At 37.0% G+C, this 17,819-nt stretch overlaps 3 protein-coding genes across 14 annotated transcripts in view; 1 reads left to right on the forward strand and 2 right to left on the reverse strand.

Moving 5' to 3' along the window:
• Nucleotides 1-190: 190 nt before the first annotated feature.
• si:ch211-15p9.2 lies at nucleotides 191-2,135 on the reverse strand. Its single transcript, NM_001044990.3, has 2 exons — nucleotides 2,034-2,135; nucleotides 191-1,830 (listed from the first exon to the last, which is right to left on the reverse strand). The coding sequence occupies exon 2, from the start codon at nucleotides 1,805-1,807 to the stop codon at nucleotides 290-292; it is 1,518 nt and encodes a 505-aa protein (NP_001038455.2). The 5' UTR covers nucleotides 1,808-1,830; nucleotides 2,034-2,135; the 3' UTR covers nucleotides 191-289.
• Nucleotides 2,136-2,918: 783 nt separating this feature from the next.
• Nucleotides 2,919-10,577, forward strand: nfs1 (NFS1 cysteine desulfurase). 2 transcript variants are annotated; one of them, NM_001044993.2, is made up of 13 exons: nucleotides 2,919-3,209; nucleotides 3,719-3,795; nucleotides 3,930-4,046; nucleotides 4,200-4,283; nucleotides 4,434-4,586; nucleotides 5,097-5,190; nucleotides 5,276-5,410; nucleotides 5,485-5,642; nucleotides 6,016-6,121; nucleotides 6,222-6,303; nucleotides 7,620-7,703; nucleotides 7,894-7,983; nucleotides 9,883-10,577. In NM_001044993.2, exons 1-13 carry the CDS (start codon nucleotides 3,098-3,100, stop codon nucleotides 9,944-9,946), a joined length of 1,356 nt encoding a protein of 451 aa, NP_001038458.1. In that variant the 5' UTR covers nucleotides 2,919-3,097; the 3' UTR covers nucleotides 9,947-10,577. The 2 variants fall into 2 exon arrangements, with proteins under 2 accessions (NP_001038458.1, XP_087128734.1); XM_087272608.1 differs by lacking the exon at nucleotides 2,919-3,209 and adding an exon at nucleotides 3,315-3,421 and having other exon boundaries at nucleotides 9,883-10,576.
• A 1,424-nt stretch (nucleotides 10,578-12,001) lies between these two features.
• dvl1b (dishevelled segment polarity protein 1b) overlaps nucleotides 12,002-17,819 on the reverse strand; it is a 120,075-nt gene continuing 114,257 nt past the window's right edge. For 7 of the 11 annotated variants that reach the window (XM_087272524.1, XM_087272528.1, XM_087272523.1 and 4 more), the window contains one exon: nucleotides 12,002-15,784. In XM_087272524.1, the coding sequence (XP_087128650.1) occupies nucleotides 15,294-15,784 (491 nt within the window). In that variant the 3' untranslated portion in view covers nucleotides 12,002-15,293. The remainder of the gene's footprint in view (nucleotides 15,785-17,819) is intronic. The other 4 variants (XR_015502003.1, XR_015502005.1, XR_015502004.1 and 1 more) reach the window with 2 other exon arrangements.

Below are 17,819 nucleotides of genomic sequence, written 5' to 3' on the forward strand. Positions count from 1 at the left end.
CAGTTAGCATAATTGAGGAAGGATTTTTTTGTGGAGGTAACTTATAACCTGTAAACCATTTTAAGCATAAAACAATAACATTTCAGACTTGTGCTGTCATAAATCTGGCAGATTATTGCTAAAATAAAAAACATGGTAAATCTTATTTATAGAACTATTTTTTGCTAAGAAAAAGTACACAAGAAGGTGATTAAGTTAATTATCAAGTATGTATTTTGTAAAACCTTTATGCAAAAAAATTTTTAAATCTGCAAAATGCCCTTTTTTGTTTACATCTCAAAGTTAAGTTTCAAGAAGAACTATTAAAGTGGATCACTATAATTGTTATATCATCTCTGTACATTCTTGCCAAATCCTGTGGGAGACAGAGCATTTTGGCAATGCGATCGTGTTCAATGGTGCCGGAACCATCGCTGCCCAGAGCGTGACGAATCAGATGAGTAGCACTGTTCTCATCCTCCCGAGCAGAAAGAGCTCTTCTCTTCCTCTCCCGCAGCAGTCTGTGCATCTGTCCCACCGTGAAATACATCCCAGAAACCGGTTTCTTCCACTCAATCCCAGACAAGTGTTCTCCTATTACCTGCACAACGGTCTGCCTGTGCATCAACTCCCAGAGTCCATCAGTACCCAGAATCAAGAACTTGTCTTGAGGTCGCAGTTTGTGATAAGTGATTTCAGGCTCTGCGGTGAGGTAAGGAGGTGTGTGGTAGTTTGCTGGCAGCATTTTTGCATTTTCATTGCCAATCAGCAGCTCGGGTCGTGCCTCGTAGATGCGATTCAAGAGCTCACTGCTCCACTTAAACTTCATATCTCCAAAAGCCCTGAAAGGAATCAACAAGCCTAATAGCCTGTCGTGTTTCACCACTGTCTTCTGCTCACAAGCTGGATGCTCTGACAGAACACGTTTCATCTCATTTGGGTTTTGGGCATTGTGGTCATTTGTAATGGTAAAAGCTGACCACTTCCCATCACCCTGTTGGACCCCGAGAACTGCTCTACTATCACCAAGATTGGCAATATAAAGATCATCTTGATCCACATAAGCCACACAAGCTGTACATCCAGACAGAGCCACTCTTAGAGGGGTGAAATGAGCTAAAGGAACCCCAATATCCACTTGGGCCTCCAAAGAAATATCATTATCCAATCTCTTGAAAGCATTTCTAAAAGCTCCTTGTGTATCACAATCCTCATTCTCTTGAAGATCTATTCTCTCCTGCCAGTATGTCCTCAGACTACTGAAGTAAAGTTTGCCAGAATCTGTGCTCTGGTAGTCATTGGGATGTTTGTGCCACTGTAGCACTGGAAGCACAGGCCGTTCACTCTCCACAGCCGCCTCTATCTCCATTAAAGTCCTCAATGGAAGCAAAGACAAGGCTATGTAGTAAAACAGGCGTTCACTAACAGCTTGTGCACAAGCAGACCCTGCATGACCATCGAAGACCCCGAAGAGCATACCACGGCTCTGTAGACATGTTGCAGCACTCCGTCTGTCTTCGCTTGGAGAGTTTGATGGTAATATATTGCTGTCAAACCCTTTTACACACCCATTATAAGCATTTACTTTTAAACTGTATTCACTGGCCTTTAAAGTGTGGTTTATTTGTGAGAGTGACATCTGATTTGCCTTGACGCTGTATTTTCTTCTGGAGTTTTTGATTATTAGTGGATTTTCACAGACTGGCTTGTAGATTGTAGATTTTGTGTGGAACTGACCTCTGTTCAGAGTCAAACAGGCGTCTGTTGCTGCTCTCCATCTTTGTAGTGACATCTGATGTCTGAGGTGCTTCAATGAAGTTGGAGACATTTACGTTTTGGATGGAGCTGCACCTGTAAATGTACAAATTAATGTAAGCACTCTAAATTTAGGCTACTGTTTAAAAAAAATGATACTGAATATATACATGTCAGTGACTAAATCAGAACAGTTTAGCCACAAAGTACAAGCCGACTACAGTATTATTAAATGGAGGTGCAGCTGTTCAGTTCTTAACATCAAATACAAATATAGAGATATAAATGGAACTGGATACCTTTACGTGTGTTAGAATAAATATATATTCTTCCGGATTGTATATATTTCATAGGCCTACTTCCTCATCCTCACACGTTGTTTTAATCTGAATTTCAAGAAATGAGAAAGTACAAAGTCCTCGCTATTCATATTGTCAACAGCGGGAGCGCGCCGACCCCGTGCACTCGCAGTTCTTTTGCTGCTCGTGCCAGAAATGACGTAAGTCGAAATTAAGATCTTGTGTATCATTTATCAGTCCTTAAAAACAACTTCTAATTTTATTATGTATTTTTTTTAGTAACTGGATTACCTTTTGTTGTTGTTATTATTATTATTTTACTACAATACATTACTTAAACAATAGTTTGTGTGGCAAAATTAGTTCATTTGTGGTTATGGTTTATACAAAATTATACAAATACAATACATTTTAATAATAAAAAAAATACTTTTTTTTCATCAACCTTTTTTATATGCCATAATTTTCTTTTCTTTTTTAATTTCTTATTTTAAAATGCTGGTGAAATTACACTTTTACTTCAAATTAAAGTTTCATTATAATAGCACCACTTTTAAACATATTTAAACCGCACTTTTTAAATAAATCAGGCGAGAGATACGACACTTAACACTAAAGCTGACTTTAATAAAACAATGCTGATTTCTATAAAATGCAGTGGATATAAATTACATAAACCTGACATAAACATTGCCAAGGACAGAGGAACTGTAGGCAAACAGATAAATCACTTCATTGGTCCTTATTCACAACTTCCGGTTGAAGAAACAGCACAGGTTTCGTTTCCATCCAATAGACTCCCTAAAACCTCATAAACGCCCACCTACAGCAGAGACAGCTGACCAATAAGAACAGCAGTTTTAGATGTCCCGCCCCACTTTTGTAAGCATTGCCGAGTGTTATGAGGGCAGATGACATACTGTTCACTGGCGAAAGTGGGCATGTTGTCGTTTCTGAAGTTGCCCCAAAAATAGTTATTTATCTGACGGGCTTGTTTGTAAACGAATAAAATAGATTTGATATAACCGCCACTGTTTGTGTTGTGAACACTTTAACCGCTAAACATGATGAACAGGACTATATCGAGAAAACTTCTGGGCTCCATGTGTGGGATCTCCAACAGCCCTCGACTAAACTTCGCTCAAAGCGCTGCCAACACTGTGCAAAAGCAGAAAGGTAACAGTTACAGTTTTATTACATTTCGATTTCTAATGTAGAGAATTAACAGTGACGTCGCAGAATTTAGCATGTGTATTTGGAGCCTTTGCTAGCATGTATATTAGCACACTTGAATGTAAATAAAATCCTAACGTTAACTTTCTTGCACATCTGCATTTATTCACCATATAGTACATAATAACTTGTAATGCTCACAAACATACATTGAGGTTAAGTTGGTTTTATATTGGCACATTCGTTCTTTTTAGGGGCCCCTATATTGTTTATCACGCTACTTTGAATATTTGGTATAAAATCGCATTTAAGTATGACTTCAAAACAACATTAGCAATATTTCATTGACTGAACAATGTTGTACTTTAATAGTCATTGACTGCTAAAATCATGTCCTTATGTAGAATTTGCTTATAATTCTTTTCTGAAATGATATTATTAGGGAAAATGACCGAATGTGCGAATATAAAACAAACTTTACCTCAATCAAACATACCTGTCTGTCTCCACAGAGTTGATCAAAAGTAGGGAACTGGAGAAGGATGAGCTGAGACCCCTTTATATGGACTTTCAGGCCACCACACCAATGGTACCCTCTGCTTTTTTCATCCTAGATTAATGAACTTATCAAACTCATGAATCTAATACATGATGAGACATTTTCTGGGATGTTTACATGTCATTGTTTCTAATGAACAATGTTGTTTATATCTGACTCAACAGGACCCGAGGGTTTTGGATGCCATGCTTCCCTATCAAGTGAACTATTATGGCAACCCACATTCCAGGACTCATGCCTATGGATGGGAGAGCGAGAGCGCAATGGAAAAAGCAAGAAAAGTATGTTTAGATGACTGCTTGTTTTATTTGAAAATAATAGTTTTCTTGATTTGGAAATATGGGAGCTTTATTTTCAAGTCAAAGCGTAATGTTTTGGTCAAGCCAAAAATGTACTGTTTACTGTTAAGCCATTGTTTATTATTTCCTCTTCAGCAAGTAGCAGGTCTTATTGGTGCCGACCCGAGGGAGATTGTGTTCACCAGTGGTGCGACTGAGTCCAACAATATGTCAATCAAGGTAAGTATGTCACTGTGAGGCAAGATTAGGATTAGGAAGTGGAACGTTGGAACACAAATGACTCAGCATTTTTAAAAATAGACAAATAGGGGAACTTCAGAATATTACCAAGAATAATCAAACATCTTTGACTGTTTTTCATATTTTTAGGGTGTTGCTCGGTTTTATAAGGCTAAGAAAATGCACATCATTACCACCCAAATTGAGCATAAGTGTGTGCTGGACTCCTGCCGGGTTTTGGAAACTGAGGGTTTTGATATAACGTATTTACCTGTGAAAAGCAATGGGCTTATTGATCTGAAGGTAAGATCTTTATGATTTTTGCATCACTCACATCAGCAATTACTTTTATATTGCTTTTGAAAACAAGTTTCAAACCCTCAGTTTATATGAGATTTTTTTTCTGAAAAGAACATATATTGAGATATTTTTTAATAGTTCATAAGGTCGATCATATAAGCAAAATATGCTAATTAAAATAACTGATTGAATTTGATTACTTTTTTTAACATTGTAAGACATGTATAAATAAAATCTGCTTGCAAAGCATGTTTTCTTCAATGTTTCAAGTAAATTGTGAAAACAAAATATCAAAATATTGGTCAAAAACTGTCTTTCAGTATAACAGATTTTATGTAAATATTAGGATTCTATACATTTTTAAAGAAAATCATTGATATACTAAGTAAATGTAATAAAATACGATAAACATTTGTCATAATTAAACAGTACATGTTCTAATGTACATAAATGAAACCTATTAAATCTTTGTTTTAATGTTTACAAGCCACTCTCTTTCTCCTATATTATTAGCAATTAGAGGACACAATCCGTCCTGATACAAGCCTGGTGTCCATAATGGCCATCAACAATGAGATTGGTGTCAAACAGCCAGTTAAAGAAATAGGTAACCTTTATCATCAACATTATTCTTTACACCTATATTTATCAATTGTCTTTTTTAGCTACATCATAAATGTTTTTGTTTTCAGGTCATCTGTGCAGGTCCAAAAATGTGTTTTTCCACACTGATGCTGCTCAGGCTGTCGGAAAGATTCCTGTTGATGTCACTGACTGGAAAGTGGATCTGATGTCCATCAGTGCTCATAAGATCTATGGGCCTAAAGGTAGAGCACTGTACAGATAAATCAACGCTGCTTACTTTATCCAGGATATATGAAGAAGTCCTTATGCTTTTTAGGAGTTGGTGCTTTGTTTGTGAGGAGGAGACCCAGAGTTCGTTTGGAGCCTTTGCAGAGTGGAGGGGGTCAGGAGAGGGGTCTGCGTTCAGGAACTGTGCCCACACCTCTGGCTGTAGGTCTCGGAGCTGCCTGTGAAATTGCCCAGCAAGAGTTAGAGGTAGAGCTAAACAAAAAGTGCTCAATTTGGTTAATGTTTTTTTCGTGTGTGTATGTGTGTGTGTGTGTGTGTATTTCTTATTCTTTATAGTTAGTAATAAACAAAACGTTTTTACTATTAAATTATTAAAATCAAATTTAAAAACATTTAAGTTTAATATTTTTAGAATTTGTTTAATTGTATGAGAAAAATTAGAAATATGTATATATTACAAAGTATATACTTCCAGACTTTCTTCATACATGAACTCTACCAAGTAAAGTATATATACACACCCCATTAATGCCTATATAACATTGCTAGTGTAGTGCCTTCTATATTTAAATCAAATAAAAATAGCATAATAGGGGCAACTTTTTCCTGTTTTTTCCAGTATGACCACAAGCGTGTGTCTTTGCTAGCAAATCGCCTTGTGCAGAAGATCATGTCAGAGATTCCTGATGTTGTGATGAATGGAGATCCAGATCAGAGGTATCCAGGTGAGACTTCTCGTCCCAGTTGTCAGTTGTTGTTCTTGTTTTTTTATTTACAAGAAGAGTTGTTTATATTCTGAAACTTTTAAACTTTTTTCTCCACCAGGATGCATTAATTTATCATTTGCCTATGTCGAGGGAGAGAGCCTGTTGATGGCTTTAAAAGATGTTGCACTTTCATCTGGAAGGTCAGTGGTTCTTAAAGGAAAAGTTTAAAAATAAATTCTAGGAGCAGGTACTACAGAGATTAAGATCCCATGGTTCATTTACACCAAATACAGTAGATTCAAATCACTTCTTTGATTTAGTTTGCTTTCTTTAGCTCAGTTTTGAATATCTATACATTTTATATTGCTTTAATTATAGTATGTAAATATGTATTTTAAAAAAATCTGTAACAACTGTAAATCATTGTGTTGGGTATGAGATGGTCCCATCTGACAAAAAACATCTAAATCTGCCTGATAGCAATACTTAGTATCAGATTGATGCTTCATATTTCTGACATTGTAAAATACAAAACTATCCTTTCACCAAAACGCTGTAATTAAAATTTTTAAAACAGAAATAACAATGAACATAAATGAGGAAAAAATTACTAAAACACATTACAAAATAGAACCAAACTAACTAAAAGTAAATCAGTAGCAATGTTTCTATGCACATTTTGAAATGCGAAATGCAAACATGTATTAAATCCTAACATAAGAATAAAAATTTTCAATATGGATTTTTTTATATAAGAAAACATGTGAATAAATGACATTGTAATCAGGATAATTGAATAAATACTTTCAGGCACAACATGAAACTTGAGTTTGTGTCTACAGATCATGTAATTTTAAAGTGAAATCAGTCTCAAACATTGTTTTTAGTCATTTCAAAATGAGTCTGGGTCATTTAAATGACCCTCTAGAACTGCTCATAACATTCTGTCCCCAAATGAACCCCTGTATACAAAATCATGGCCCCCTCTTCTCCCCCTATCCACTACACCACACATCAACTTTAAAACATTATGCAATTTTCATTGTCACTCACACAGGTGAGTGGGTTTGACAAACCACCTATTGAAAACATGAATCCCTCCCACTTTAACTGACATTTGCACCAGTTTTGCACATTTGCACCAGACACTTTTTTTAGTCACTCAATAATTAAAAAAACAAAACCATTGTAAATCTATAAAGTGTGCTTCGAACAGGTGAGTGAGCTTGACAAAACACTCTTCCTTACTCTAGCAGTTAATTGTATCAGCACAAACAGTTCCTTTAGCACTTTTTGTTTATTGCCTAACACACATATAGTTTGACTAAATGTAAATGTAGAAAAATAAGAGCTATAGCAGTTTCTCCAGTTGCAATGATGAAAACAAAATTCTGAAAATAGTATATGTGTAATGATGTAAATAATATGTGATATTCTCTTTTGTAGTTCAAATAGCAGTTTCGTGTGAAATGCAGTGAGTGTCTGCTAGAGTGATGAGCTGTGTTGTTGTTTTCAGCGCCTGCACGTCTGCTTCACTGGAGCCCTCATATGTCCTCAGAGCAATAGGAGCAGATGAGGATTTGGCTCACTCTTCTATTCGGTTGGTGGTCTTCATGTAACATTAGTTTAAATGTTTATTGTGCCTTCATGTTGTGTAATCCGTGTCCAGATTTGATCTCAAGTCAGAATGCTTAGATTTCCTGTTTGAAAACCATGACCTCACACACACACACACACACAAGCACACACAAATGAGAGCATGTGATGAACACGAGCTCTGCTTTTCTCAGGTTTGGCATCGGCAGATTCACCACAGAGGAGGAAGTGGATTATACAGCAGAGAAATGCATTCATCAGGTCAAACGGCTCAGGGAGATGAGGTGAGAAAAGACCAATGAATGAGGAAAATTCAATACAAGAACTTTGGTGACAGCAAAAGTCTGAAAATCAAGCACCCATTGAAATACTCATTGGAAAAAACTGGAGTTTTGCTTGCAGTATTACAAGACTATGGATGGATGGATGGATGGATAGCGGGATATATATAGGTATATATAGAGGGATAAATGGATAGATAGATAGATAGATAGATAGATAGATAGATAGATAGATAGATAGATAGATAGATAGATGGACAGAGGGATGGACAGAGGTATATATAGTGGGATGAATGGATGGATGGATAGAAAGACAGATAGAGGGATGGAGAGATAGAGGGATTGATGAATAGATGGATGGACAGATGAAGGAATATATAGTGGGATAAATGGATAGATGAATAGATAGACTGATATGGATGGATGGATGCATGGATGGATAGATAGAGGGATGGACAGATAGAGGTGTATATATAGTGGGATGAATGGATAGATGAATAGATGGATTAATGGGTAGGCAGATAGAGGGATGGATGGATATAAAGATGGACAGATAGAGGTATATTTAGTGGAATAGATAGATGGATGGATGGATAGAGGAATGGACAGAGAGGGATGGATGGATGGATGGATGGACAGATAAAGGTATATATAGTGGGATAGATAGATCGATGGATGGATGGATAGATAGAGGAATGGACAGAGAGGGATGGATAGAGGGATGGACAGATATAGGTATATATAGTGGGATAGATAGATAGATAGTTAGAGATAGATAGAGGGATGGATGGCTAAAGGGATAGACAAATGGAGGCATGGATAGATGGATAGAGGGATGGACAGAAAGAGGTATATATATAGTGAGATGAATGGATAGATGGATTAATGGATAGACAGATAGAGGGATGGATAGATAGAGAGATAGAGAGATAGATAGATAGATAGATAGATAGATAGATAGATAGATAGATAGATAGATAGATAGATAGATAGATAGATAGATAGATAGATAGATAGATAGATAGATAGATAGATAGATAGATAGATAGATAGATAGATAGAGGAATGGATGGCTAGAAAGATAGATGGAGGGATGGATAGAGGTGTATATATAGTGGGATGATTGAATAGATGGATTAATGGACAGACAGATAGAGGGATGGATGGATGGATAGAGAGATGGACAGATAGAGGTATATATAGTGGGATTGATAGATGGAGATGGATGGATAGAGGGATGGACAGCTAGAGGGATAGATAGACAGATAGACAGATAGACAGATAGATAGATAGATAGATAGATAGATAGATAGATAGATAGATAGATAGATAGATAGATAGATAGATAGATAGATAGATAGATAGATAGATAGATTGAGGCATGGATGAATGGACTGAGGTATATATAGTGGGATGAATAGATAGATGGATATTAACAGATGGATAGATATTAATGGATAGAGTGAGTGATGGATGGATAGATGGCTGGTTAGAGGGATTGGTGGATAGATTGAGGGATAGTTTGATTGAGTTATAGAACTATATGATTATTCATTGAGATGGGTTTCAGTATGTTCAATCTTTATCCAATTATTAATCAACTGAAAAAGTCACTAATTCATTGGTTAAATTCTGTCTTCTTTTGTTTGTCCTCCGTGCGTTAGATTCCACCATTTAGATTCCACCATTTAGATCCCACCGTTTCTCCTCCTTTTTTGGCTTAACTTTTCATAAACATGACATTTTGATGACATGTTAGTAATCTAAAAGCTTTTCTATTTCATTGAAAGGATGAACTGCAGCATTAGACATTAATATTCAGACTGTTCTGTTAATGCATTTGAGAAAATAAAGAGCGGGATGTGGGATTTTCATTTGATTATTTATTTTTTCTCCTGTCAGTCCGTTGTGGGAAATGGTCCAGGAGGGCATTGACCTTAAGAGCATCAAATGGACGCAGCACTGAATCCTTCTGTGGTGGACAAAGCCATCGGTACAGCTGAGACAGGCTGCAATACTCAATCTTTAGACATTATTCCCTCAAACACGCACAATATTATTTCTCGATTTTGGAGAACTGAACTCGTCTACGTGGAGAAGATTTTAAATGCATTTGGCTGAACTGCAGGACTTACAGAAATGTTGATCTCGTCAATTCCTTCATTTCAGTCTCTTGATATTTGTGAGTTTCTCAGCATTTTATAGCGCACACAGTTGCTCTTATATGACTTTTTACTTCCTACTTTGCTCATAGTGTGTGTATGCCGCAAAACAATTGAGGAACCCTTTATATATTGGCTGTGGTTCCAGTACTGAGACCAGCAAAGTTAATTCCAGATATATGTTGTGGCTTTACAGTCAGATAAGAAGTCAAGGTTTTCTTAATGTAAAGAACAGCACTGAGCTGAATGGTTTTGCACTTTAAAAGATTTGTTTAGCTTCCTATGTCAAAGGTCACGTCTGAGAACTCCATGCGTCTTGTGTAGTATGAGCTCTTCTTTTATTGCAGATCACAGCTTGTGTAGCGTCTGTTGTTGTGATGTTATTGTTTGCTTTATTCAAGAATATATTTCATACCAATAAATATACAAAGCAGTGCTTTTGTCATTTGTGTGCTAAAGTAAACATGTTGCGGGGTGTTCTTTTATGAAAGAATTAAAGACTTCACATGAAACTAAGAGTTCACATGGTTGCACTAAGTGTATAAAAACTGACAGATATACACTCACTTTATTAGGTACACCTTACTAGTACCGGGTTGGACCCCATTTTGCCTTCAGAACTGCCTTAATCCTCCTTCGTGGGATAGATTCCTCAAGGCACTGGGAATATTCCTGAGATTTTGGTCCATGTGTACACATCATCACGCAGCTGTTGCCAATTTTGTCAGCTGCACATCTATGATGCGAATCTCCTGTTCCACCACATCCCAAAGGTGCTGTATTAGATTGAGATCTGGTGACTGTGGAGGCCATTTGAGTACAGTGAACTCATTTTCAAATTCAACATTTTTCCAATCTTCTATAGTTCAATTTTGGTGAGCCTGTGCAAATTGTAGCCTCAGTTTCCTGTTCTCGGGAGAGGCATCCAATGGGGTCTTCTGCTGCTGTAGCCCATCTGCTTCAAGGTTTGACATGTTGTGCATTCAGAGATGCTCTTCTGCACACCTCGGTTGTAACGAGTTATTTGAGTAACTTTTGCCTTTTTATCAGTTTGAACCAGTCTGGCCATTCTCCTCTGGCATTTGCATTCACAAAACTGCCGCTCGCTGGATTTTTTTTTCTCTTTTTCTGACTCTTCTCTGTAAACCTTTGATATGGTTGTGCGTTTTTGAAATACTCAGACCAGCCCGTCTGGCACCAACAACCATGCCACATTCACAGTCACTTAAATCACCTTTCTTCCCCATTCTGATGCTCTGTATGAACTGCAGCAGATCATCTTGACCATGTCTACATGCCTAAAAGTATTGAGTTGAGATTGGCTGATTAGAAATTTGCATTATTATATGAATGTTGTTCATTTTAACTTTAACAAATAATTCTTTAGATAGAAATAGACAGAGTTTATCAAATCGAAGCATTTAACTGTTTGAACTATATATTTCCCTCTGCATTTTTAAATATACAGTCTTGGCCACAAGACAATTGATAATTAATCAAATAAGAGTTTTTTTTATCTTAAATCACAAAAAAAAAAAAACACATTTAATTATGAATGTTTTATTAATGATTCAAATGTAAATAAAAATATTAATAAAATAATAATAATTTATTAAATAAATGTCTTCATAGAGCATAATTTTGCTTCATATTCAAATGATTTTAAACATAAAAGCACAATACTGACCCAAACAATGCAGTTTTGGCAGTAGCAAAATATACCCATGTAACAAGACTGCTTTTGTGGTCCAGGGTCAAATTTAGCGTCAGATTTAACAATAAAATTAGAAATTCTTAAGACAATATCTCATCAGCCAGACCTTCACCAGTTAATAAAAATGTCAAATGAGCCAATAAAGTCAAAGTTTAGATGTATTTATTTCTGACAGTTTCACATACAAATGAATGGACAAACACAACACAAAGCAGAATGAGAACTCACAAACACACAACAGTCCAGTTCATATCATACATAACTACAAAAACCATGAGCAGAACGTCTGTACATATACTTTATACAATTATCTATTTTCATATATACAATAAAAATGAACTATGTACAGCAGTTTTCCTTTTCTTTCCCTAAGGGAGAAAAATAGACAACACATCTAAAGATGCAGATTCACAAGAAAAGGGCTGATCAGACTTGATAAAAGTGCCAATTTGACAATCTTTGAGTCGTCAAACGATTAAATACTACACGCCGCAGCACACAGTCCAAATGCTTATTTTAAGTTAATTTAAAGGGATAGTTCACCTAAAAAAAAAAAAATTTTTACTCACCTTCAAGTGGTTTTTAACAAGAAAAACTCCTACAGGTTTTAAAGGGTGAGTAAAATATGTGCTTTTACATATTTAACAGGTTACCAGCACCAGAAATCACATCATACAACAGACACATTATCATTATCCGGGCCAAAAACAAACCAAAATCTCTGTAGGACGTACAATATTTAAGAACATCTTGTTTAAGAACATACAACTGATTCCAGATGTTCAACAAGCGCCAATTTGTGCACAAACACTGGTCCTTGAGTTTACCCTGATGTCCAGCAGCTTTATATTTCCTGAAATACATTTGTTCTAGTTAGTGCTTCATAGCCAAGAGAGTCGCAACAGTGACGTGCTACCATGTTTCCAACCTGATAACAACTGGAAACCTGCCAAAATGATTCATTTCTCCCACGTCCACCATAACACACTGTAGTAAACGACAGAAGTCAAGATGACACAAGTTTTTAGCTGACTTTAAATCTCAAAATAAATATTCAAAGAAGTTCAACTTAATTTTTTTTTAAGGTCTACAAAATGTAACAATGTTTTAAGTCAGATTAAAGTGATCAAGTTGATTAAAATTCAAACAGTAGCAAACAAAACAAAGATTGTTTTAAAAGGAACAAACAACATTATTATTTTTGACTGTCGCCTGGTCAGCTTGTGAATTGCTTTGGAAACAGCTCCTGGCCAGCAGAGGGCAGAGTATGATTGTCTAATATTTAGCTTGTTTAGGATTTAAACAACAAAAAGGTGGCTGCTGGTGTGCTGTTATATTGCTAAAACGGATAATACTGAGCTAAAAAGCAGCGCTTGAGTCTCATTTGTAGCATAAATGTTGTTTAACAGCTTGTGTGTTTGGGTTTGCATTGTTTGTTTATGGTTCAGGAAATATTGGCTGTGATTGTAACACTGTTTTTGTTTGTCATATGTTCGGGAGACGTACGATTGTTTTAATCTGCAGGGATGCAGCATTCATCTGATTAAAAGTGACAGTAAAGCTCTTTGGATGATATCGCTTGCATTATATTCATCTAAGAAATCTGAATAAAAGTATCTATACGCTGGATCTAGTTTGCTTTCCTGATTAATCAGTTTTTAAAATGTGATTGATTTGATATTGATTTTTTTTAAAGCCACATTTGGTTATCAAAGAAATAGGTGTTATTTCACTTATATTTAGTCTTCATTAACCGTCAGCATTAAACCTGTATTCACTGAATCAGGAGAGCTGAATTGAACTGAAATGTGAGTTGGTGAATCAAATAAAGTTGAATTGTGAAATCTGAACTGATACTGGGTGTTGGTTTATTAGTCACCTCATATCTGAATGATTTACTGAAGAAACATGCGACTGAAGACTGCACTAATGGCTGTCACAAAAAAATAAATCACATTTTACATAATACAATTGGGCATCATGGTGGTGCAGTGGGTAGCACAATTGCCTCACAGCAAGAAGGTTACAGGTTTGACCCCTTGCTGGGTCAGTTGATGTTTCTGTGTGGAGTTTGCATGTTCTCCCCGTGTTCGCGTGGGTTTTCTCTGGGTGCTCCGGTTTCCCCCAAAGACATGTGGTAGTGGTGAATTGGGTAAGCTAAATTCTCTGTAGTGTTTGTGTGTGAATGAGTGTGTATGGATGGTTCATTCCGCGGTGGCGACCCCACATTAATAAAGAGATAAATGAATGAGTGAATATTAATACAAATTAAATACTTTTGTGTTTGTTGAAAAGTTTAAAAGGTAACTGTAAACATCTTTTTTTAGCATCATAAATGTCTGGACTGTCACTTTTGACCAATTGTTTCATTCAAAGCGATTCTTACCATCCTCATAGATTGAGCTATTTGCCCTCTGCGTGACTTATGATTATCTAAACACATCTGATCCTTAAACTTCCATGCAAACATACACTATATGACAAAAGTCTTGTCGTCAATCGCAGTAGTAAGAGCAACAAATAATAACTTTAAGTTGATCATTTGGAAAAGTGTCAGAAGGTGGATTTTTCTGATGAATCATCTGTTGAACTGCATCCCAATCATCACGAATACTGCAAAAGACCTATTGCAACCCGCATGGACCCAAGATTCTCACAGAAATCAGTGACATTTGGTTAAGGAAAAATCATGGTTTGGGGTTACATTCAGTATGGGGGTGTGTGAAAGATGAATGGCAACATCAACAGCCTGAGGTATCAAGACATTTGTGCTGCCCATTACATTACAAACCACAGGAGAGGGCAAATTCTTTAGCAGGATAGCACTCCTCATACTTCAGCCTCCACATCAAAGTTCCTGAAAGCAAAGAAGGTCAAGGTGCTCCAGGATTGGCCAGCCCAGTCACCAGACATTAACATTATTGAGCATGTTTGGGGTAAGATGGAGGAGTTATTGAAGATGAATCCAAGTAATCTTGATGAACTCTGGGAGTCCTACAAGAATGCTGTCTTTGCCATTCAGATGCCTTTGTTAATAAGTTAATTGCAGAGATGTATGGTTGCAGTCCGCCAAGCTCATGGGAGTCAAACACAATATTAATTCTTTTTCCACTGCAGCATGACTTTATATTCTATACTGAACATTATCTTTTTTTTTAAGTGACAAGATTTTGGTCGAAGCAAAGTCTGACTTTACTGTCCTAATTAAATCAATAAATATCAAGGCATGATTACATTTTATTTTGGTAAAATAAGTGTAATCTAGAGGCCTTTGCCTTTCATTTAAGCCACTTCTGATAGCAAATGATCAACTAGAAGTCAAGTTATTATTTGTTGTTCCAAAAACTTGTATAGGCAACAAGTCATTTGTCAGGTAGTGTATACAGCCACATCTGCTGACCACTGATTACTGGATTTCAGCGCAGTGCTATTAGATTTTACATAATATCCACAAAAAACTCACAAGGGTTGCCCATTGCATGCTGGAAGGACTGTCGACTGGCGGTGAGTTCAGGTGGTATGGCCCCCATTTCCCTCACTGGAGGGGCCCCCGGGGGGCCACTGCAGACGGCCCCTTTAGGAGTCAATCTGGCCAGGCTGTATGGAGGAGGCAGACCTGGGGGCCCATAAGAGGAGGCGTGGCTCCGTTCGCTGAGTGCACAGGACGTGTGGCCATATTTGGTAAAAGGGGCGTGGCTGTAGGAGAAGGAAGTACGGCTGTGCTGTGAGGGGACTCGTGAGTGGGTGTGGCTACGGGATGACAGGGCGTGGCTGCGGTGGCTGAGTTGGCTGGCTGAACGCTCAACCCTCCTCCCTCCTGCTCGCTTGCCTGAATCTGATTCGCTGCCTGTTGATTTGCGCTCCTTTTCCCTCGGTACGGCCCGCTGGATTCTCCCAATGCTAGGGTTGGAACTACTGCTGCGACTTCCTGGGAGGTAAACAGAAGTTTGTATTGTTAAATGAAGAGCAAGAGGTGATGGGAAATGTTCTTACATTTGATATATATGATTTTTACAGAAGCTAAAATAACAATGTTCAACGTAAAACAAAAATGACCCCAAAGAAAACAATAAAAAGCTCTGATCTGGTTGTGAAGAGGGAAACATATGTTGAAATGCTTATTGAAAAGTTTCTATTTTCATCTATTTTTACATTTGATGTCTTCTTTTGATTCAAAGCAGTATTTTTAGCAACGTTACTTCACGCAGTCTTCAGGGTGATCCTCTAGAAATCAGTCCAATTTGCTGATTTGACTTCAAATCAACTAAACACTAGCTTGCTAAAATCATAATACTAATTAATAACTAGAAAAGTAAAGTTCGTAGACAAACTTTATGGTGTTTTGGGAAAGCCTAGTCTGAAAGTTTGAAGTAGTTTTAAAGTTTAAATCACTGAAGTAGTTTAAGTTGTTAGAACTATTTACAGATTAGCAGGTTTCTAGTATGGATTGCCATGTTCCTTGCTGGAAAATTCACACATCTTGGGGATGGTGTGTAGATTCATCAAGCAGAAGCCATGTGCTGTTGTGAAGACTGCCGCCTCAACCTCTTGCTGCTTTTGGTGTTAAACTCTGATCGAAATATGGCAGAAAAAGTATGCAGCATGCTCAGTCTCCATCGAAATTATGAAACAAAAGAAAGCAGAATGCAGTAGCTCAGAGTAGCTAAGCTCTCAGGTTATGATCTTAGAACTGATTTAAGAAAGATTATTCTGGCATTTGGTTGAGATTGAAATAGTGCAAGCACAGAAACTGACGGTAACATTTTAGGGGAATAAAAAAGAAGCTTGTTTTGTTTTAGAAGATAAGACTCTGTGTAACTGCACTAGAACTGTTCTCTTGTTTGGCCCTCACCTTGACTCTGGTTTGATCTGTAAAAGTAACAGAGACATGCCTGAGCAAAAATGTTCAATGTAGGTCTGTGCAAATGTGCGGCTTATTTGTTGGGTTTATACATTCTTAATTTTATATAAGTAGCATAAATGGGGGTTTCAAATGTTAATTTGATGGATGAAGTTAACCCCTTGAAGTTTTAAAACCCATTGTCGACTGTAAAAGCATTACCTTTGAAAATGGATCTCAACTCTGATATGTTTTAGGATGTGTTTAAGTAAAACGTTCTCTCTCACTCTCTTTCACTGAAAGTCAGCTAAAAGCAGCTTTCTGCTTGTGTCATAACAAGTGATAAGCGCTGTCTTTCAGCTGGAAATCACAGACCCTGAGATGTAAAGGAAATGCTACATTTCAGATGTTATGCACTAACAGAGTAATTAGTGATTAAACCTTGCATTTAAGAATAAGATAGCTTTTGTTGAAGCATCTTATAAATACTAATATGCACCCTGAGCTATAGACCTAATAAATTTGAACCGTTTTATTACTGTAACTTTTTTTTCTCCTCTTCAGTGTTGTTACTGCTTGTACTGCTGGGGTTACACCTCTACTCTTTACAAGAAGTGCCATGGGATTTTTAATAACCACAGAGAGTCAGATCCCCGGTTTAATGTCTCATCATAAAGACGGCGCTCACTGACACTATAGTGTCCCCTTCACTATACTGGGGCATTAGGACTAACACAGACCACAGCTTGAGCTCCCCCTCCTGGCCTCACTAACACCACTTCCAACAGCAACCTAGCTTTACCATGTGGCCGCCCATCCAGGTACTGATCAGTCTCAGCCCTGCTTAGCTTCAGTTTTAAGCTGCAGGATATGTCTGCGGCCATAACTGCAAACTTCACTAAACTCTATTTTAATTGAATCTCTATTTATAGCTCTTCTTGACAGACTGCTCATTATTGGGTTAAATATGTTTATGTGTGTGCGTTCTTTCTTTTCTATAAGACCAAACGCCTGCCAGATATTTTTACATAGATTTTTCTTCATCTACAACATAAATAAGCGCACATAATAGTTGGGCTCTGTTGTTAATAGCATTTATTAATATATTAATGCAAATATATAC

Source organism: Danio rerio, chromosome 11 (genome assembly GCF_052040795.2).
Source record: "Danio rerio strain M-AB ecotype USA chromosome 11, GRCz13ab, whole genome shotgun sequence".
Lineage (NCBI taxonomy): Eukaryota > Metazoa > Chordata > Actinopteri > Cypriniformes > Danionidae > Danio > Danio rerio.

What these genes read in the sequence shown, in the direction of transcription:
- si:ch211-15p9.2 (NM_001044990.3), bottom strand. Translation starts at nt 1,807, where the DNA reads ATGTCTCCAACTTCATTGAAGCACCTCAGACATCAGATGTCACTACAA.
- nfs1 (NM_001044993.2), top strand. Translation starts at nt 3,098, where the DNA reads ATGATGAACAGGACTATATCGAGAAAACTTCTGGGCTCCATGTGTGGG. An exon ending in CACTGTGCAAAAGCAGAAAG is followed by an intron (nt 3,210 to 3,718) that starts GTAACAGTTACA and finishes CTGTCTCCACAG; the next exon opens with AGTTGATCAAAAGTAGGGAA. An exon ending in AAACGGCTCAGGGAGATGAG is followed by an intron (nt 7,984 to 9,882) that starts GTGAGAAAAGAC and finishes TTCTCCTGTCAG; the next exon opens with TCCGTTGTGGGAAATGGTCC.